Genomic DNA, 23,254 nt, shown 5'->3' with positions numbered 1-23,254 from the left:
ATGTGATCTTGCACAATAGTTGTGGGCAAAACCATATGCAGATAGTAAATACATGAGTCAGCAGTGTGCCCTTGCAGTGGAAGAGGCCAACCATGACCTGGTCTGCATCAGCAAGAGCGCAGCCAGCACATTGAGGTAAGAGATCCTGCTTCAGCCCCAAGCAACTTCACCCCAGAAGGTAGAAAGCAGAAACTGAACAGCTTTGTCACCAGCACACCGAGATGGCACCTTCCAGCTACCCCCCGGTGGGAACCCCGGGGACCTGCAGGTGTGCTGGGACTGCAGCTGGCCAGGTGCTCATGAGAGTTGCATGGCACAACTTCTGTGTGCTTGGAGGGCCTAAGCTTGTATCCCACCCCAGTGTTGCTCTCCCTGAAGCCACGTTTGCTTCTCGTGTCGTCCCTTCCCTGCAGCACATGTTCATTTCTCAGCTGTTGATTTCTTCTGCTGTTTCAATCACTCTTTGCCATCTTATCTCTACCATAACCCTGAGAACTGATATTCTCCTCTGCAAATCTTCAAGAATCCCAACACTACCACCTGAAGCTAGGATTTGGTGCTTAATATTTTTGCCCTTAAAGTAGATATAACTACAGATTTGTGCAAAACACAAGTTTATTTTTCCACATTTCTATGTTTTTATGTTGTTAGTGGTTACAGAACATGCTTTAGGAAATACACTTCAGATTATTCATTTAAAATAATGAAATTATTTCTGATATAATCCCTGGATCTTGTGCATAACGAAACAACATCTGGTATAAAGATTAGAAAATAAATGTTCTTGGCTTATTTTTTTTCCTTTCGTTAAACAGATGTTGTTGATACAAAGTGCAGAACTGTAAATCATAGCTGCATGTGGACACAGACTGTCACTACTGAGCAGAAATTTACTGTGGCTAGATAGAGATTTGAAACAGCAATGAATCACTGGCTTACTAACTTTATTCACGTGGGTATGGTTTCAATATTCTGACATTAAGTGCACATGTCCTTAAAAAAAGAACCTTTTAATGGTTCTGGTTTATTTGGGAGGTTCTGGTTTATAATGGGAGGCTGTGGTTTAGTTCCAGCTGTCTGGAACTAGTTCTCCGTCCCTTCCCTCACAGCCTGTTGCGGTGCTGCTATTGAATCCCGCAGGCTCAGCTCACCCAGTGCTGGGAGCAGCCCCTCTTAGTGCTGCACCATGTAGGGCAGCCCTGTCATAGGAGAGGGGCTGGGCTGCTCAGGCAGCCCACCACCACCACCAAAACCACCTCCAGCTCTAAGTTCTTTCTCTCTTTCCTTCCCCTGCTGCTCCAGACATCATTTCAGCAAATTCACCGTTCATTTGCCGGACTGGCTCATGCCTAGCTGGATAGTAATGGTATCTCTGCTTTCCGTTGACTGCGTCTAAAGTGAACAGAATTATGATGCTTCTCCAGCCCCTTGTCATTCCTACCCGCGCACTACCACACTGCTTGCACAAGCCCCTTCACCTGTTCTTTTAATACTGATTTTCTTTTGCAAAACACACTAGCAGGCGCACTCCAGATACTGAACTCCAGAAAAAAGCCACTAATCGGCACTAATCCCATTGCAATGTAAACATACCTTAAAGTATCATGCCACTGCTGGGGACAGAGATGATGTCTGCTCCTTAGAGACGTACTTAACCATTCAGCTGGTAAGGACACCATAAATTTTGACCCGTTTTTGTCAATGCAAGTTCTGGTTTGATCCAGTGGATCAGGGTTTAACTCCATGGTTAAACAAACCATGACCTCTACTTCATATCTTTCATAGCGCAGGATTCAGGTGCATACTTGTTGAAATTTATGGGTTTTTTTCACATTTAGCTTTAATTCTCTGGTCCTGTCACCTTGTATTTTGCCAGTGCTGTCTATTTCTTAGCTTTAGCTTCAATTTGGTGCTACAGAATCTTGGGAAATACAGACTCAGCTGGAGACTCATTTTTCAGAGGCTTAGGACTTGACCTTGTTCTCAGCTTTACACAGGCAGAGCTTCGCTGATTGCAGTGCGATTGTTCTGGTTTAGGATACTGCCAGATTTGAGGCATTTTGAATCCTGATCTGAATGTTCCTGCTTTGGGCCGATTTTGACTCATTTTGCACATGGTGTGGTCTGAAAGGACAATCTGAAGAATAATATTTTCTTTTAAAATTTGTAAGAATTATTACCTATCACCAATGGGCTATACAGAACTGTTTTTGTAAGCAACAATGTGATCATGCATATACCATAAACGTGCATAAATGCACATACTTCAGTACCAGTCGGAGGAGAGGAAAAAGATCTAGGTTTCTCTTTGAGGCATCTCTTGACAAAACACTACCAAGCAATGGACACCTCTCAGCCTTATGGGCCTGAACGCTGTCAACCTGCTCTCAAATCGCTTGCTCTGTTCAAATGCTTGCCCATGGGTTTTGTACATTGCTCTGCAGGACGAGCACAACTCCTTGCCTGTGCAGACATGATGGCCAAGGAGAGGGCCCTTGGCAGGTCTGGCTGTGGCCAGGTGGGTGGCAGATCCCACAAGGTGCCACCTGCCTACTGGGAAGCATAGAGCACTTTTATTCCCTTTGGGAAATAGGCAGAAGCGAGCAAAATTGGGTCCTCAAGGTGAAACATCTATTTGTTCAAGTTCATGTCTACTGTGTTCTGTTTTCAGAGTCTGCAAGCATAGATCAATAAAAGAAAAAACCACCATGGTACTTTATGAACTTTTATCTGCATATCCTACATTTTCATTTAGTGCTCTTGCTCACACGGCTAGGAAAATATTGAAATGGATCCTCTGTACAGATCTGCTTTTTCTTTTTCTTTGTTTTTTCAGCCCAGCATTTAAATATGGCTTGCTCTGTACAATTAAAATGCATTTTCTCTTGAGAACAAGCAGATGATCAGTTTCACAAACCTGGAGTTACAATTCTCCTTCAGCAGCACCCAGCAAAATGAAAAACAAGACAAAACATTTTAATCACGTGTATAAAATACACAGCTTCATTAAATATGGTTTAAAGTTGCCTGTTTGTTTTGGAGACTCTAAAGCTCCTACTACCCCAGACTCACAGAAATGTAATGTGATTCCTGATCTATTGAATTTCATAGGATGGCTGTAGTGGGTTCCATTATATATAAATTGGATGCAGTCAATTTACAATCTCCGATATATACTTTTATCTCAAAATGCCCTGTGAGGCAATTGTGTAAAGTACTTTATCAGGGATTGGTGTTGGTAATATTGCAAGATTTCATGATGTAAAAAATACATCAATGTCATTTAAATTGAACAAAATGGTTACCTTTTTTTTTCCTGTAGAGCATTTTTAACCATCTTCTCAACAAGTTTGTTCAATAAATACTGTATGAAACAAACATTTTGCACTTTGTCCCACAGATACAATTTGCCAACCTGATTGATTTCTTTCTCTACAACTAATCTGATTTCTTTAGGCTATATATCTTCTCTTTCATTAGAGGTGATCTTAGCTTTTTATCATACACACATCCACCACACTAAAAAGAAGATTCCATGAACTAGCCTTGCAACCAAATAGAAAAACCTGACACAAAACTCATAAAGCTGATCCCAAAAGATAAATGGCACAATGAGACAAAAGTTACACAAATTCAGAAACTTACCCATGCAGAGTAATACGGGCCAGTGGAATTTTCTTCCCATGACAGATACAGAAAACAAGTAACTTCATCATATCTGTAACAGCTTGTAAAACAAGCTCACACTAATGTTGCACCCAACTCCCCCAAATCTTGCTGTCTCTGAACTGTGAGAACTCAGAAACAGAACCACTTTTTTTTGTGGCCTCTCCATTTTACTTCTTGCAGAATCTTACCACTATGTTTTAAGTCCAACCAAAGTTACGCTTATTTACTTTTAAAGTGTGTTTCTGGTAAGGCAACAACCTCAAACTCATCTCCCTGTTCTTTTACTAATTCCCCTTATGTCTTTGAGCAAACCCATAGTCCTTCCTTTCCACAGCATCTGCAGTTATCTGCCTTGGCTGTGGACAATTTTGGAGTCTCTTTCCCATTCAAGAAGCCAGAATCTTAGTACCACTGTAATACAAAGAACAATAATTGTTTTCAAATGTTGCAATAATATCCTCAAACAACACTGAAGTGTTTTGTGTTTTTGCTTCTCCCATAGAGCAAAATCAAATTAATTCAGTTTACACGCTCTGGGTTCTGCTCATCACATTGTTCCTCTGGGGTTGAACTTCTTATCACTATCTGTGACCACAGTTAAAGTCCAGTTTTCACTAGGTAACGCCATACACAGCCAGTCCCAGGAGAATCGAGACTCTGTGACTGCCAGGATTTTAAGCGCAACAGTAGGTGCCTACCCAGTGCCTTGGAGAGCCTTTCCATCATTTGAAATCAGAGAATAAGGGTCTGCCCACACACAGATCCATCTGAGGCCACATGCTTCTTTAACAAAGGGATAAAAGATGGCTTTTGCAAGCTGCCTGGAAAGTTAACAGCTCTAGTCTCTGGCAGGTCAAGGCAGGAGTGAATTCCAGCAGGGAACCACAGCTCGTGTCCTGCCAGCAGCGCTGCTCGGCTTGAGGGCGCTCCAGCTGGAACACCTCCACTCCATGTTCATGGGGATGTGCAAGTTTCAAGGAACACAGCTTCATGTCTAGACCCCTCCTTGAGTTTTTAAGGCCAGCAGCAAACAAACAAACAGGAACCCAACTTGGCTCATTTATTTTAATTTGCAAATTGAATGAATTGAAGTTGGAAAGAGGACAAGGAGGCTGTGACTACACTGTATTATCAAGGCAGAACCCATCTTTATAGCAAAATCAGTCTTTAAAACCTAAATACTGGTCAACAGACAGGTGGACAAATCTTTCAAACACAGAGGAAATCAAGCTAAGCTTACAACCGAGCCACAATACCACAGGGTCCAAAAAGACTAGTGCTGAGTAGTATCAAACCACTGATTCCAGACCTCAAGTTGGAAAAACCCCAAATCTCAATGAATGTACTTTTGGTGGGTTTTAGGCTCCACTCTGTAACTTGTAATTACATTACAGCTTTGTATTCAGAAGTGATTTCAAACAAAAGAGGAAAAAAGACAGGGTTGTGTTGGTGCTGGAGTTAAGAAGGAATTAAGAAGAACATGAGGGGCTGAGCACAGAGGCAGCAGGGACAAGGTCATTGGGCAATGGCATGGCCATTCCCTCACCGAGTCAGCTCGGGGCATGAAGGTTATCACTAAACCCTCACTACACACGGCAAATCTGCCTGTGCTGCAGCACCTGCTGTTGATACCAATCTTTCTCCCACTCCAGCTAATGGCATCATTTCTAAGGAGGCAGGATCAGATCCATGGTTTCCTGTTCAAGCAGCAACAGGATAATTAATTTTGCCTGTCTGGAAAGAATGTATATAAACTTAAAGCCACTAAAACCTCAATCTTTAACAATGAGGTACCAAATGAAGCCCATCTTTCCCTTTGTTTACCCATACCTCACACATGGCCTAGCCAAGCAGGCCAACTAAATTTTTTATGGCAGACCAAAGAGCCCATTTCTGGAAGAGGCAGAGCCCTTGAAGTAGAAAAGAAGATGCTCAGCTCTCTTGTAGAGTAGGAGCTTTCTGCAAAGATTTAAAGTCCTCACGTGATGCTAACTTTTCACGCTTTGAGCAACTCACAAATGAGCAGGAAATCAGCTAATTAGGCATGTTACTGTAATTGCTTATTTTATGAAGTGGAGAGGGAGGTGTTCAGCACTTCTATAAGATAATAATGTAGAGGCAAAATTGTACAGAGAAGCAAAAATAGCAATGAATGTTATTTTTGAACAACAGTAAGAGCAACAATAGAAAAGTAACTCAATACCTAGCAGCAGGAAAAACAACAATGCCTCAATATATTCTGTAAATGTAAAACTGGATAGCTGAAGTGCTAAGGCTTGGACAACCGGCCCAAGCCAGAGTTGACCTATAGATGAATCCTGTATATTTTATAACTGATAACCATTGTGCTAACAGGTATTACACTAAGTTATAACAAACCACCTAGTTCTGATGTAAAAGGTGGAAGTGTTGAAGCCTGAGCAACAGGCCCTGAACCGAAACTGTTAACTCAGTATGTAATCCCTAATGAAATATGCATGGAGGATGTAGCTATCTTAAATGTATCTTTCCCTTCCTTTGTATGTGAATAGAATAAAACAGAGTCATGGAGACAGTTGCCTGTCCTCGAGGCCTGGTGTGAGACCTTGCGCATAATCCGATCAGATAAGCAGAGAAACTCCCTTAGCTTCTTCCTTGAGCCCTGGCCAGGCTCTGGAGGGGAATCTAATGTGAGATTGAAACCAGATATTTCCGCTTAAAACAAAGGTGCCAGCTATTCTGGCTTGCTGGTTTTTGGGTATATAAGGCTGGACCGGCTCACAGAGACTTTGGAAGCCTCACCTACGGGTGGACGCACCGCGTAGGATTTCCCACTTGCCGGGACAGGCTCTCCAAATCCTCGCTGTAACCGGGGCTGCCCAGCAACTGCGGATCTGGATGATGGTAAAATATGCAAGTGGTGATGGATCTTTCTTAATCACTATTCTCTCTCTCAGGTAGTAATGATTTGATGCATTACCCTGTATTTTCCTATTTGTTTAAGTGCACTATTCTGTCTTTGCTTACTGTATGTTTTCTGTATTATTCTGTTATATTATTTAGTTATTTCTAGTAAAATATGCCTGCTCTTTTCACTCTGGTGTCTGAGTTTAATTGATATCCCTGATCAGCAAAACAATAGTACTTGGGTATATGAGTGGAGAGTAAACTCCCCTCATATGTCCAAGCAGTGGTTGAACCTGTGTGAAGCACAATTCCAGCTCTATTTTAGTCTATCACCACTTGATAGCTGAGATCCTCTGTTAATTTGAGGCGGGCCTTGATGGAGAAAAAGGACTTTCTCTGGGACCTGGTGCACCTAATCTGAAGCCCTGAACTCCCCACAGGGCCTGCGTCCATCTGGAAGGACACAGAGAGCTGCCTTCTCACTTGCTCTTCTATTTTGAGCACAAAAAAAAAATGGGAGCAGTAAATCATCTATTTAGGCATATTTCTTTAGTTGCTTATTTTATGAAAACCCAACTGTAGACAAAACTGACATTGTATTTCCTAGGAAATTAGTCTGTCAGAGAGACCTCAGATCTTATTTAGCAGCTGGCTTTTGTGCTCTTGGTATTACTGCCATGGTAAGTAATTACTCATAATGTGACATGCATCATATCAGTCTTTTAAAAATAATTAAGAAGTTGCATAGCTTAATGATATGTACATACATCTTATCCTTGCAAGTTTTGCTTTGATAACATCTGCTAGTTTTTGGAGGAAGGCCAGTTTTAAAAAGTAAAATAAATCAGTCCTAACAATGGGAGCATCTTTAGCTTCCCAAAAGTTATAAACTCCATGCCCCACTCCAGCAGAGCATTTGTGCACAAAAGTCCTGTAAGCATTTTCAAGTCTGTGAGATGCCAGATCAGAAACTTCATGTTGAACTAGAATTTATGATAATGAAGAAGCCTTAAAAATACAATTTATTTATAGTGAGTCAGTTTAAGAACCACAGCTCACCGTCGCTGACATATTTAGCTGTAGCAGCTGAAGGGGTCACCCCTATCAGCTGTGTGCCCTTTATCCCTGCTGATATTATCCTACCTATAAAGAGGCAGCAGAATCAGTACTGTGCCCTCTCCTCAACCAGTGCAGTTCAGAGTGGTGTGACTTCAATAGCCATCAATTTTCACATTAGCACTCTGGGCTGCGAACTGCAGAAGCTCAGGAGTGAACAAACACATCCTCCCCCCTCTGCTATTGTTGTGGTTAATTGCAACAGAAGGGTATGGTGGACATCTGAGGGAGGAAACTCAAATTGTCCAGGATGAATCACCAGAGTGTACACTCGGAGTGTCTTCCTGACAACCTGAGTGTCCCTTCTGCAGCATTCATGTTACCTTGGATTGACATTTCTCTGGCTTAGGTCATTCTCTCTACCCATACAGTGTTTAGCAATCCTTGGATGTCGTAAGAATATCTATAGACTAGAGACAAAAATTAGGAGGGAAAACTTTTGCCTCCAAAATTCAAAAAGATGATAGATAACAGAATAGAAAAATCCTGGATGTCAGAACTTTTTTCCTTCTCCAAAGAAGTTATATTTTAAGAGCTGAGGTCAACAGCCCTCTTAATACATATTATTTTATTACATTCTTTGTCAAAAATCGACAGCAGTAAAGAACACTTTATTCCACAAACCCTGCTTGTCCTCGCCCGCCTGCTGTCAGCATGCTCTTCCCCTTTCTGTATGGCACTTTTTCACTGCCTTCACCTTGCCTGTCTGTATTTCCTTTGGAACTGCCTCCTCTAGAACCTCTACGTGGATTGTTCGGGCATGGCCACTGAATACGATGGACATCAGGCTCAGGGTATGCACCAGAATTTGGCATCAGTGAAATGACTTTACATTCAGTAACCCTGGGACAACCTCTCATTGCCCCCACGGTGTGAAAGGATGGGCAGCCAGACTCCCGACCCACAGCTGTCGGGCTCTGCAGGCTCTGCTTGGCTCACGCCTTTGCTGTTTTGACAGTCAAGTACTTCTGCTGAAGTTGGCTAAAATGAAAAAAAAAAACCTTTGCAGGCCACACATGGGTGTGCCAGGGACTATACGCAAGCAACTCTTGCTCCAGGAGCTTGTCCCCCATTCCTGCTGCTATGCTGGAGGGGGTCACAGCCTCACGGAGCAACTCCGGCCAGGATCTCACAGCATCACTGCTGAGACCTGAACCTGGGGAACAGCTAAGAGCTGCCATGGCTCACATCACACCTCCACTCCCGAGGTGGGAGCATGGCAAAATGCAGAGTGGTGAGGCAGGAGAGAGAAGAATGCTGAGGGAAAAGGGCTTGTGCTGCCCAGCACACTGCACAGGCAGGATGACTACTATTGTGAGACTTCTCAATGGCTCATTTGGCATTATTCCCAGTGCTGGTTTTGAATTTAACACCTGCTTCTGGATATCTAATAGAAAAAGAAGGCAAAAACATGAGGCTGGAGGTAGGAAGAAGAGAGACAACAGCACCAGCTCAAGGGAGCACTAAATTCAGATCAATTTTCAAACTTCAGTATTTAAAAAAAAAAAAACAGAACAACTAGAATTTTTCAAAATGAGGAATGCATTTTTTCCTCATGACAAGGAAATGGCCATAATATTTAGTAAATTTTAATTTATTAATTTAAAACAAAAAATAATGAAAAAACTGACACCTTCAAAATCTTTAAAATGAAGTAGTTAAAATATTTTGTCACATTACCAATGACAGGTCATTGCTGTGACACAAAAGTGCTTTTAAAAGAACTGAGTAAGAAAATCACTGTTCAGAATTTCAGGCTGGTGTTGCTCAACCTGACTCTTCTACTTTGTCCTCATAATGTTGATGGGAATTTTGCTTTTGATTTCAGTGGAGATGAAGGGATCCTGAGTAGCCTGAAGAGGATTTAAGATTAGGAGTTTGCCTTTCAGGAGGGATACATTTACAAATGAAACAAGATGTAAAGGAATACTATTAAGATATCAGGGTATAAAAGGCTCATGGTCCCAATGACAGCAATGGCAGGAGAACACAACCTTTAATTTTCCACCAAAGATTGCCTTGCTTTAGGGAGATGGTCTAACGCATGGCAGTATCCTTTAATCTTATGAACACAGGCTGGTTTTAGAGCAGTTTTCAGCTGATTGAGGAGTTATGTAATTGCACCAATTACATCCAATTACATAATTAGAGTAAATAAGTAATAATGTAATTAGATGCTGTAATTATGTAGTTATGACAGGTAGCACTAATGTTGATAAAATCCATTATGAAACTTGCTAAGAACTGTGGACAGGGCACGTGAGAACAAAACTTTTAGGGCTTTGTTTGGTAAAGTCCTTCATTCTTCCAATGGGCAAAATAATGAATTTAATTACTATGCCAATAGCCTTTAAATTAAATAATTAATTTAATTACTATGCCAATAGCTTTTTATTTTTGCAAAGAATGGATGTACAAATCATAGGCTAATTCATATCTCTGTTTTGCTGCAAAAAATTCAGTAACTAATCATCTACACCTTTTGCCTCCATCTATGTATTTACAGATACCAAAGCTTAGGCGAAACTTGCGTGTACAAATTGCACCTCTGAAATGATAAGTCTAAAAATTTGGACATTAACCTTCACTGTTCCAGTTACCACATTAAACTGTTTCCTCTGACAAATGGACACAAGGAACATTCAAGGATTGCTGTATCGATGTAATACAAGTTATGTGCATCTCTCTGGGTTTGTAGGGATGGTATTTCTGGTCAAATGGGTCAGATAAGTTCTTTTCTGTGGGAATGAAAATTCAACAGGGGAATCATCCATGCTAGTTCTCAGTGCAAATGCAAGGCATGTAGCCAGCTTTTCAAAGTTTCTGTCTTTTGGGATATTGTATAATACCTGTCTGACTTCATAAAAGAGGCCTGGATAACAAACAAATAATAAAACCTACTGCCCTGATTTAATATTCATTAATATTTTAGCCAATAACTGATATAAGATAGTGTGCAAGAAGAATGGGCATCACTGGAAGATCTGAAGTGCTTTATTCCCACCAACATCTCCATAAAGTAACTGTCTGAAAAGCTAGAGATGTATAAACTGTGTGTTGGTTTACAATACATTTTATGCTTGATGCTTTTTTCTAAAAAGAAAAAAAAAAGAAAAAATACTACCTTGCTTTATGAAAGCTGGATAGCTACTGATTACTTCTGTCACTGCTCAGAGCAGTATGCTAAGCACTGAAGCAAATACAGAGCTGCTGGGAAAAATCAAAATCACAGGGAATGTTAGGAGTTTGCAGCTGATGGCCACAGTTCAGTGGAATAAAGCAAAAGAAGTCTTCTGCCCCAAGGTCTTTTGAGGCAGAGACATGCAAGATAATGGGAATGCCTTGAAACAAGCTACCCCTGGGACAGAAATACAAGTGAACTTGGAAACCTGCAAAAATATTGCCTTTGAGTAAGGGGTGTGCACAACATCACCTACAAGTTTCCTTTCCCCTCTTGAACTGTGGAAAACTGGGAAAGTGAAGTTAGATGCATAAATAATTCCCATCCCTTCTGGCACCCAGGCTTTCAAATAATATTCCATATAATACTCTAAAACAAGAAAACCATAGTATCCCCCAGTTGTGCTATCAGTGAGCCTTCAGACCAGACGCTTCACTGTTTGCTGGACAAATGATACATAAAAAATGACTGAGAGTCATAAATGACTGACAGTCATATTTTTGGATCCTGATGGGTCTGGGAAGCAGAGAAAAAAGGCTATCGGAAATTGCAGACATTTTCCCTGGTGCTTAGTTAATACTGATAAACATTCCAATGTTACTTTTTGCAATACTTTGCAAGACAGTAGCAAACAAGCACAAATAATAATTGGTTCCTAACTGCCGTTGTAGGGATGGTGAGGATGATATTTGGAACTAAACTCTACTTTCTATTAAAGAAGTTAACTGCAGCATACTCCAGAATTTTGACCTATGTGTATTTAAGGATGGATCTGAGCCGTGAAGATTGGATTTGGGTAGAAATTCTAAGTAATCCGGCTGTGAAAACACAGAATTTAGGTTTGATCCATTAAAGCTACAGAAGCAGCCATAAAATGCATACATAATCATAATAAAAACTAGTAGAGTTAAGAAAGATTTTCCAGGAGTATGATTCATGGAGTTTTTTCAGCCATATTCTGTATCACCTGAAATATAAATACTCATTCCACCTTGTCCCCTTCAAAGAGGTCCCAAGACTGCCCTGTTCTTCCAACCACCCTATTTTTATAAATACTCATTGCATTCCCATACACCCCCAGTGAGCCCCGCTCAGCAATGAATCAGTTCCACTGGCAAGCTCCAGCTGCCGTGTGAAAGGTCAATTTGAAATCTGCCTCTCCTGTGCCAGATCCTAACCAGAACTTGGTCACCTCTCTCAGCATCACAAAAACAGTCAACTTTCAGTCTGTCACAAAGTCTGAATCAGCTTATCTCTCTATCTTCAGGACAAAAAACCATACCTCAGGCTTAATTTCTGCATGGAATGTAGTACATCTCACATGCTTGTCATGTAATTTCATTACTATCATGCTGTGTTTGAAACATACCAAACATGTACACTACATCAGCTCATATGGCTGACAGCTGCAAAACTACCTCTGAGTGTTTTCCTTTTGAGTCTTCTTTTAGTCCTAAACTAAGCTGTATCTCTAAATCTCTTCTTCCAGTTGAATATCATACTTCCAGAATATTCCACTCTTCCAGTCAGATTATTTTTTTTCATTTCTTAATATTCCTTGTACAGCAATCTCTCTGGCTCCAAGAGAAAGTCCTTTGTTCACTTAAGCAGTTCCAATTGCTTCTGCCACATAGCACTAGTATTTCTGCAGCACACCTCCCCTAGTTTTTGTACTGGGGATTTTAAACTACACAAAGATACAATTACTAATCCCACACCAGCCACTTGTAGTTTGTTTAGACATTTGTTTCTCTTTCTTTTTCCCTACTCCTTCATTCGGTCTTCCATTCCATGTAAGCTTTACACTTCTAGGTCCATATGTACCTCTGCCATCATCTAGAACAACCACTACCTTTATATATACTCATGGGAAGAACAAGCCTTCCTTCAGAGACTTAATAATCCCAAAATCTGGGTTACTACTAACCACTTAAACCACCAGCATTCTGCCACAGAGGAACAGGGGCTTTGAGAAATCACTTCAGTGCTTGAGGTCACATGTCTTTCAGTGCTTTTGTGTTAATATTTTAGATATTCAAATAGGAGTTCCCACCATTAATGCAAACGTAAAATACATTAGTGAATTACATCAAAAAAGTCAAACCACTGCTGCCACATGATGAATAAACTTACTATGAATATTAATGCATCCCTTGGAATTAAACATTAATATTTAACGTACGTACTCGCGAAGTTTAAAATCATACAAACATTGCAGGGAGAGGAAGAAGAATAGAGAAGGAATAGACAAATGAGACAAGCCCTAGAGTCTGGAGATGTTATTGATTCCATGAATTAAAGTGCATTTCTGAGATAAGCTAAAATATTTTCATGTGTAAGAGGACAACTTGCCACTATGAATAATATCTTGTAATGGAACAGAGGATACAAGCATTTGTCTTAGTTTTTCTATCTCGCCCATCATACTGCAGAAGTGTAGATCCATTACTGCCTAACAGTATAAATACCCTGAGCTGGGCAATGAGATTGACGATTCAAAATTTCCATGGACATAGGCTATTTCCCTGTACCTGAGCACTAAATTCTCATCACCTGCCACACCACCTTCCCATATAGTGGTGACAGCACTTACAAAAGCTCCATTTCATTACAGCAGTCAACCATGCACTCCTGTCTAAACATGAGCTGTTCCACTAATGTGAGTTCTTCAAGGTAAGCTCTGCGTAAGCCTGCACAGTGGCTGGGAGTCGTCTCCTCTAACTTTAGCCAGCTCCCAATTAGGCACCTTATCTAAACTAATCATTTAGGCTCTCAATGGAGCGAGAAAGGTGATGCCAGGGTGAGTCACCCCAGATATCCTAGACATCTGTCTTAAGGCAGGATAAATAACCCAGCTTTCTGCACTAACAAGGCAGGGAGCTGGGATCGATTTAAACCAGGTGTCTAACTTGAAGACAGCTGAAGTTAAAGGAGAAGAATCTTCCCTTTGGTTAAACCCAGGTCTAAAAAGGCACCCAGCATCTCACTAGTTAGGTTGGGTAGTATGTATAATCAAAGGCTCAATGAGGGATAACGGAGCAGATACTCTCAATAAGAAATGTGGCTCCAGAAATGCATAAACAGCAAAGCCTTATGCGCATTTGGTTACACCCTCCTCTGGGATTCAGACATGTGCCACCTCTGCAACCACAGAGCCTGGCACAGGCCCTGACCAGTGCAATACCTGCCAGGAAGTCCATGGGAAGAAAATGTTGCACCAGAATATCCCAGCAGGTAGGAAGAATTCCTCAAAAATGAAGCCCCAAGCCAGACAGCCTTGATAATCCATCCCTCTCTCTCACCAGAACAAACCCTCTTTGGTAGGAGGCTGGATACGAAATGTAATCGAACATCTCTCTGCCCCAGTGTCATCAAATTTTTCTCTCTGAATCAAAGTCATACTCTCACTGCTTCACAAAGCAGTTTCTGTAGCTCTTCAAATCCCTGCAGCAGCTCTTCCTGGTCTTTTCAATAGCTTGTTCAGAGCAGTCATAGGAGAAAAGCACTAGCCCTCAACACTGACCCTGTGCTTCACTGTTCAGCAGGTGATGTTATTTTGCTGGACAGCAGCCCAGAGATACTGGACAAAGCTGGAGCAGCAGCAGATGTTATGATGCATGCTCTTCTGCCCCTGGTTTGGCTAATGAGGCAGCAGAACCCACAGAGCATGAGAGCACGAACGCCAAACTAGAGACTGTGACCTGTGCCTTCATATTTTTCATTATGTTTAAGACTGGGCTTTGTTGCAGACTGACACGTGAAAACATCTTTAAAAATACAGATCGATGCCTGCTGTTGTTCAGAGAGAGGGAAAAAGAAAGATATTCTCTGCTCTAGCTGCAAGGAGCATCTCTCAGTTGCATAAAACACGTGCCAAAATTGACTTACCACAATCATTTGTGCCACATAGCTCTCTGGGCCAGTGTATTCAGTTGGATCTTTAACTTTGACAAGAACTATAAAGTACAAATAATGCCACATGTTGTGTTCTGACTTTATATGCTCCTCAAATGAAACAGTCTTGTTATCAAATTTGTCTCTCTCCAGCCCTGCAAAAAGACACGAACATAATGCAAAAAAATAAACTTCAACATAAAAATACCCAAATCTGTTAAATATGTTAGAGAAAGGAACCTAACTTAATTTAAAGGATCATAAATTTGAAGGATCTTAATTTAAAAGCTATAATCACATACAGTAACTGCCAGGCAAGAAATACCAGGCCAGAAGGCATTCCTGACAGAATTCTTTCAGCACAGTGTTTATTCTCTTTTGTGATATTTCCTCTTAATATCAATAAAAATATAATAAATATGCTACTGTTTTACAATGCCTTCTATGCTGAGGGCTATAAAATGCTTTACAAGTGTTGACTCTGATTCTTTCTAAATGTATACTGGTAAGCACACAGTGTGCAATCTAGGTCCTGATCTTGCAAAGATTTATGCACATGTTTAGCATCAAGCATGTGAATAGTCCCACTTAAGCTGCAGTGGGATTGTTTGTGTGCTTAAACCTAGCAGAGCAGGTGAGTCTCTGCAGCTTTGTAGTCACAGTCTTTTCAGAGCTGTAGTCATAAGAAATTTTTACTTTTTTCCTGTAACGGGTCAAATCCCTGAAGAAGAATACCACAATGAGGAAGGACAGGATTCACAAATGTTTTGCCTCTGTGTTACAGCTTTCCTTCCTGGATTTCTTGTGGAGCCTTCCACAGACACTAAAGCCATTGTGCTCTGCACAACGTTCATCCCTGTCAGTACAACCATGGAAACAACACCCAGCCTACAAAAAAGGAGGTATTTCTAAAGTCCCCTAGGGGAGTGAAGGTGTGCCCCTCTTTGTTAGCGCACCTCAAAATCAGCACAAGTTATCTGTGGGTTTTGTGGGGATGATTTTCATTTAATTCTTTTGTTCCCTGTTTCACATCACCTTCTGAAACAGGCAGATTTTGCTGTTATTACCCTTCTGGAATGCACTGTGCTGTGAAAGAGCAAGCTGTACTTTCATCTGCATCACGCTTTTGTGAAATAAAGTCAACAGCTGCACCATCTCCATTAGTGGTGATGATGTGAGTGTGAGACACGGCTCTTCTTCAGATCCTGGGTGGAGACTGTGAAGCTACCTCTTAGCAAAGCTAGCTTTTGAGTGCTAAACCAAATCTTTTTCTTACTGAGAGGGAATAAATTGGAACCAAATTTGGAACCAAACTCTGACATTTTTCAGACTTTCCTTGTAGAAGATAACCACCTCTTAGGTCAACACTTTATTTATTGAGGAATAGTTCATTTTACTCTTTTCCCCATCAAATGTCTCAATAGCTCAGTAACACCTACCACAGATGAAGCAGGTTGTCTTTAGTATTTCCTCCTTTTTCTGTTTTTCACTCCTGAGATCAGCAAATGTATCAATGATGACTCCAAAGATTAGGTTTAGAACAATAATTATGACAATGAAGTAAAACAGAAGATCATAAACAACTCGTGCAGCAAACAAGGGCTCCTGAAACAATAATAAGGTTGCAATAAGATATAAAAATAGCACACCTCTAAAATATTAAACAAGATTTTCATATTAGCTCAAGCAAAGCTACGCATCTTTCTTTTCCTAGGCCAAATTCTGCTAGCCTTATTCACAGAAATAGAGAGGGACTACCTATGTAGCTTTGGCTTCATGTACTCTTATTGCTCTGGGACTCCTGTTGTCCTTTACATTGTTTCACACAGCATGAAGAACCGGAAGCAGTGTAGATGCATTAGTGTAGTGCTTGATTGAAGATAATTACCTTGTCAGTACAGAAACAGGGATATGCAGTTTCTAGTACCCACTGAAAGCAATGATAGCTCTTCTTAATACTGCCTCGTGGCATACAGGCATGTGCGTTTATGTTATGTCTTTGTCATATACTCCAGACCAATGTCAAGTTTTCACACCGAACAACTGGAAACCAGGGGAGCATGATGCCAAGGCCAGGCTACTATACGCTGTGCCCAAGCAGGACATGTTAACAGGTTTATCACTGTGCTAATACAGTCTCATGGCTGAAAGCTGGCTCAGAGCAGGCAGACCAAGCAAGTGTCTTCCGAGAACACAACATGCACATGCACACACACATGAAGTGCTTATATTCCCTGTTTCATCACACTCTTGTTTTTACATCATAGCTACTTTCCTTCTTGCAAAGGCCGGACTGGACTCCCATTGACACTTCTAAAAATAGCAAAGTTGTTCTGTGGCAAACAAGAGACGACACTCAGTGTAAGGAGGAAGAACATAAAACCCAAGTCCTTTTCTTCACCATGATACTGACTTTGAAGTCACTGATTTTCTCAGTTTGCCACATATTCATTGGGATAATAGTATTACCCTTTGTGAAGTGCTTTAATGTAGTTAGTGTTAAGTAACTGCTACGTGGCAAGGGTCATTTCTGAAGTCTGTAAGTGTTTACAGAGTTCATGGGGATGGACTATGGTTCCTGTAGAATCTCCCAGTCTATAAGATAGGACCTAGATTCCTACTAGCAGCACAAGGAGCTCTTCCATACAGATCTGCATTGGTCTCTGGACTCTTGCAAGCCTGGCTGAGATCCTACTTGTGAATTTAATCCTTGTGTTATGGTGTGGCTCACCAAGCAAAGTGCTGCTAGATTGCCTTTATTTATGATGTTCTTTTTAAACTTAAATAAAAATGCATAAAACCACCCAAATATTAAGAGCAGTCCTTAAATGAATTGAATTTTGGAGGAAACTGCTGGAGGAGGACATATACCATGATATATGAAATTCTGTTTTGACTTCAATGCTAGTTGAGTACAAGTGAACAACAGGAACCTATTCTAGGGCAGATGCCATGCTGAATTTCAGCTAAAAATACACCTTACGTACTACAGTGGAGAGTCTTGACATATACTCATCAATCAATTCCTTTCAAAAGTTTGCATTTATAATTCCTAGTGTAACAGAAGAGTGATCCAATCCAGCAATACTTCTTAGCAGTGCTTGGAAGGTTACAATATGCTCCAGTTTTCCAGAACGGGTAAACTACTACCTAAACTACTACCTTCAAGTATCATCATCACATCAAGCTTAGCTCTTGCCATTAAAAATTTCATCTGGGATGTAAAAATTACATGGATAAATCAACCGTGTGACATTAGAGTAGACTAGATACAAATAACTGTCTATAACCTCTAAAAATTGACTTTGGCATTCATGAGATGCACAGGGAGTAATGCATTTCCTCAGCCAAAACACTTACATCTTTGGAAGGCTTTCTGAGCACATCTCCCACACCACCACCATTTCGCAGGCCTTGGTTTAATACAGTCACAATGCACATGAGCAGGGTGTCACAGGTCCTTTCTATTCCATCTTCCTCCTCTTCACCTGCAAACAGGAGAGCAGCAGTTTTAGGAACCACAGCATCAAAGATCACTCATTAAAGCCACAATTCTGTATTAGAGCAAGCAACTGCAATACACATCTGCCTTTCATATTCTTCAGCTAGAATTTCACTGATCATCCCTATCCATTTGCACATCACTGCTGGTGACATACTTAGGCACATCAGACACACTTAGCCTGAAGAGAGACAAAGAAAATCCCAAGCAGTTCTCTCACCAGTAACTATGTTAATGGCCCAGAGCCGCCATCTCTATTCACGGGAGTACCCCTTTTCCTTGCAAGTACTCCCACTGGTTTTAGTATGACTGCTTTGTCAGTGGGCCTCCTAAGTGCACAGCTGACAAATAGAGGAGAAGCAATATAAACACAGAATTAGAAGCATATTTGTAAAAGGATCGCCTTCCTGTGAAATCGTTCCTCTACCTACTCATGTACAAGCCAAGTCATGTTAGCATTTCAAATCATTAAGGAGGGGCTGTCTTTTATATGAGTAAATCTGTCCATGATCTTTCCACTAGCACACATGCTCAAGAGCAGGTCTGATATACATTAAATGAAAGACTCTCCCTGACCTCATCTTGAAAACTTGGATTCTATTATTATCTCTGCTGCAGAGCTGCTGTGTAGTTTTGGCCAAGCCACAGAGGGTACTATTGTGCAGGAGATATTTGAATGTGCAGAGGAGCTGGGCTGGAACACCAGTCCCCAGGAGGAATGTCTCCCACCACGCACTCATCCCCATGCTGTGGCTGCATCAACAGCCTCCTTTTGAAGAGCCCTGCTTGAGTTGTTCCCTGTGTCCTGCTGGCTTGCACTGAAGGGTCAGGACTGTGACTGCTGTTCCTCTTGTCTTCCTTTCTCTTTAGGGATATATTTGCTTAAGCAGCAAAGGCAGTGATTCTCACTTGGTTTGCTTCATGCACTTATTGTAACATAGTTTAATAAACAACAACATCCTGCTGCAATAGTTAACTGAAACAGCATATTTAACAGTCCCAAAACACCACACTGGGGTACCAAGATAGACTTTGATAAATTGAATTGACTGAAGGCACTCACATTACAGACAAACAATTTGGATTTTAAACATGGGTTCCCAAAGTGTGGTGTATGCATCATGACTGATATTTGCAGAACAGAGCTGGTATCTGCTGCTTTTGCCATCACTGCTTTTGCTACACAAGCAAATTAAATTAGAAAGAACTCCCGATTTAGGGAACTTTGAGCAAAAAGAATAGCAAAACCAGACATCAGGATAGACTTCCCTGTTAAACTATATGCTCATTACAGACATACCACTAATAACTCCAGATTTAAAAAATGACTGCTTTAATATTGAAACTGAAAGGATTGAAACAATAAACCTTCTTTTTTCTGTCACATCTGGAAATTTTTTACTAGCATGGTGATTTTAGTCATACCAACTAATCTCCTTTGCTTTTGTATCCTCACTTTATTTCCTCCTTCCAAACATTACTCTGTCATTTTTTCTGGAGCTAATATCTGTGCTTGAGAAGATGACCAGCCACAAGATAAATTAAAAGCCCCTATAAAAGCCACAGCTTTTATTTCATTTAGGTAATTACAGAAAAAGATTTTTACTGCTCACGAGTGTGCTGGGTTTGTGTGTGTGGTGGGGTGGGGTTGGTAATGGGGGAGGGGGCTACAGAGGTGGCCCCTGTGAGAAGATTCTCGAAGCTCCCCGGGCTCCAAGTCAGACCCGCCTCTGGCCAAGGCCAGGCCAATTAGTGATGGTGGCCATGCCTCTGTGATAATGTATTTAAGAAGGGGAATCTGGGAGGAGGAGGAGTTGCGAGGAGAGCACCTCTGCAAACACCGAGATCAGTGGAAGAAAGGAGTGTGGAGGGGAGGTGTTCCAGAGCAGAGACTCCCCTGTATCCTGTGGTGAGATGGCAGGCTGTGCCCCTGCAGCCCATGGAGGTCACTGGTGGAGCAGATGCCGACCTGCAGCCTGTGGAGGACCCCACGCTGGAGCAGGGGGCTGTGCCTCAACAAGGCTGGGACTCTTGAGGGAAGCCCACGCTGGGACAATTCATCACTGGGAGGACTGCAGTGTGTGGGAGGGACCCATGCTAGAGTCGTTCATGAAGAGTTGCAGCCAGTGGGAAGGACTCATGTCAGAGGAAGTTCATGGAGGACTGTGTCCTGGTTTAGCCAGGATAGGGTTAAGTTTCCCCAGCAGTGGGGGGGAGCTCTAGACGGGTTATTCAGATACCATGCGACGTCACATCCTGGCGCCAAAGCGGGACAGTCGGTTACCGCGTGTACTGTGGGATTTGCTCTGTTCTCACTGCTGTATTGGTAGATACTTTGCTCTGTTCATTGTTATTACTGTTATCGTTATTATTATTGTTGTTGTTTGTTGTGTTGCTGTTGCACTGTTGTATTAAACCTTTCCTTATCTCAGCTCCGGGGCTTTATATTTCACTCCCTTTGTGGGGGAGGGGCAGCAGCCGCGTGGTCTCAGACCCCGGCAGGGACTAAACACCACAACTTTTGGCGCCCAACATGGGGCTAGAGAAGGCTGAGATAAGGACAAAAGGAGAAGGTGTGTTAGAGCAATCTGTTAGGTGCAATTTTTTTCTGGTTTTATTTGCATTTGTTTGGTAAGAAACGTTTGCAATGCTGGGCAACTTGCTTGCGTGGTGGGGCTGGATTAATCCTTATATCCACTGTGTGTTCCCAGTGCTGGAGTTTGTTCTCGGTGGAAAATGTATCAAGGGTCTTGTTCTGCTGTACTGGTTACTGTCTGCTTATAATGGGCTCGTTTCGCTGCTTGTGGGGGTGAACCGGTACCTGTTTGCTGCCTGGGCTTTTGTTTGGGGTCTCACCCCCTCTGTGGGTGAGCCAGGGGAAGAGATTCTCTCAGTTTTTGAGAGTTTCAGCTATCCTTGGAGCATCCAGGCCAGTGTGCTTGCGGCACAATGCTTTCTAAATGTCTGCCAGATCTTGCTTTGGGCCATGCGGTACTTCAACAATAGCACCACCCGGAAACCTGCCCTGAGGGCAGATAGTTATGAATGGCAAGGTGTGTGGGAAAAGATGGGCAAGTGCCTGAGTCAGTGGTCACCCCCAATTTCACTCCCGAACAAGTGCAGAGTCCTGATAAACTGGTGGAGTATTTGGAAAAGGTGTGCTGCCAATCTGACAAACCCCGGAAGACACAAATCCTTGCGATGTGCTGGGGGCTTGCCCATGCTTACCGTGTCATCTTTAACACTGTTCACTGCCCTCAAGGGGGAGAAAGGGCTGCAGGGTCTGAAAGTGAACTTACTGGTACAGCAGCTGGGCCAGGGGGACAAGTAGTGCCAATGTCAGTTGCCCCGATACGGAAAACCAAATATACCAAAAAATCCCCTCGCAGTGTACAGGGTGATGATGAACCAGGCCCATCACGAGAGCAGGAGGAAGAGCCGGAGGTAATCATCCGATCTCTATCCCTGAATGAGTTGCGAGATATGCGGAGGGATTTCAGCCACCTTCCAGGCGAGCAGATTTGCACCTGGCTGCTCCGATGCTGGGATAGTGGAGCTGCTGGTTTTGAATTGGAGGGGAGAGAGGCCAAGCAGCTGGGACCTTTAGCCAAGCAGGCTGGTATTGACAAGGCAATAGGGAAACAGGCTCAAACCCTCAGCCTTTGGAGGCAACTCCTGCTCAGTGTGAGGGAGAGGTACCCCTACAAGGATGATGCTCTATGTTGGCTAGGGAAGTGGACCAACATGGAGAAAGGCATTCAAAACCTCAGGGAAATGGCTGTGTTTGACATGGTCTATGGTGATCTGAATGATGAGCAGTCACCAATGGATCCAGATCAGGCCCCTTGCACGCAGTTGATGTGGCGGAAGTTCCTGCAAAGTGCACCAGAGGCACATTCCAAAGCATTAGCAGTAGCGAGACACCCAGACTCAGACAGTGGATGAAGTGATTATCCAGCTCCGGCAATATGAGGGAAGTCTCCCTTCCTCCCAACATGCTTTGGCTTCAGCTGTAGAGGAACTGTCTCAGAGGCTCCAGAAAGTGGAACAGGACATGTCCTACGTTCCACCTGCACGGGCCGATGTCTCAGCTATTAGAAGCAGGCGCTTCCCCACCCAAGAGAAGGGCAGTAGAAGACACACACCACGGGGCACCCTGTGGTTCTTCCTCCGCGACCATGGGGAAAACATGAGAAGGTGGCATGGACAGCCCACTTCCGCCCTAGCTGCACGAGTACAGCAGCTGAAAGGGAAGACCACCATGAAAGGGGAGTCTTCCAAGAGAGATGCAGCTCCAGTGTCTAGTCGGAAATCCCCCAGACAGAATAGAATGGCCAACACTATGCTTGACCCTCTTGAGGGGGCCAGGAAGTCATTCTTGCAGGAGTCACTCTTAGATCAAGTGAGCGATGGTGAACAGGATTAGAGGGGCCCTGCCTCCAGCCAGGTGGAGGAAAGGGATAATCGGCTTTACTGGAAGGTGTGGATCCGATGGCCTGGCACATCAGACCCACAAGAATATAAGGCCTTGGTAGATACTGGCGCACAGTGCACCCTGATGCCATCAAGCCACAGTGCGGTCGAATCCATCTGCATCTCCGGAGTGACGGGGGGATCCCAACAGCTGACGCTATTAGAGGCTGAAGTAAGCTTAACTGGGAAGGACTGGCATAAGCACCCCATTGTGACTGGCCCAGATGCCCTGCGCATCCTAGGTATAGATTATCTCAGGAGAGGGTACTTTAAAGACCCAAAAGGGTACCGGTGGGCCTTTGGTATAGCTGCCCTGGAGGAGATTGAGCAATTGTCCACCTTACCCAGCCTCTCAGAGGACCCCTCGGTGGTGGGGTTGCTTAAGGTTGAAGAGCAGCGAGTGCCAATTGCCACCAAGACGGTGCACCGGCGGCAATACCGTACTAACCGAGATTCCCTGGTCCCCATCCATCAGCTGATCCATCGACTAGAAAGCCAGAAGGTGATCAGCAAGACTCATTCACCTTTCAACA

The 23,254-nt window shown here is 42.6% G+C and overlaps 1 protein-coding gene across 4 annotated transcripts in view; it reads right to left on the bottom strand.

The window, feature by feature from the left end:
* The window catches only part of ITPR2 (inositol 1,4,5-trisphosphate receptor type 2), a 283,724-nt gene that overhangs the window by 12,242 nt on the left and 248,228 nt on the right, over positions 1-23,254 (bottom strand). For all 4 annotated transcript variants that reach the window (XM_074871355.1, XM_074871356.1, XM_074871357.1 and 1 more), the window contains 3 exons: positions 18,107-18,234; positions 16,186-16,351; positions 14,741-14,901 (listed from right to left, as the gene is read on the bottom strand). In XM_074871355.1, coding sequence (XP_074727456.1) covers positions 14,741-14,901; positions 16,186-16,351; positions 18,107-18,234 — 455 coding nt within the window. The remainder of the gene's footprint in view (positions 1-14,740; positions 14,902-16,185; positions 16,352-18,106; positions 18,235-23,254) is intronic.

The sequence above is a fragment of the Strix uralensis genome, chromosome 5 (genome assembly GCF_047716275.1).
Source record: "Strix uralensis isolate ZFMK-TIS-50842 chromosome 5, bStrUra1, whole genome shotgun sequence".
Taxonomy (NCBI): domain Eukaryota; kingdom Metazoa; phylum Chordata; class Aves; order Strigiformes; family Strigidae; genus Strix; species Strix uralensis.
This window is presented reverse-complemented; position numbering and strand designations above follow the sequence as displayed.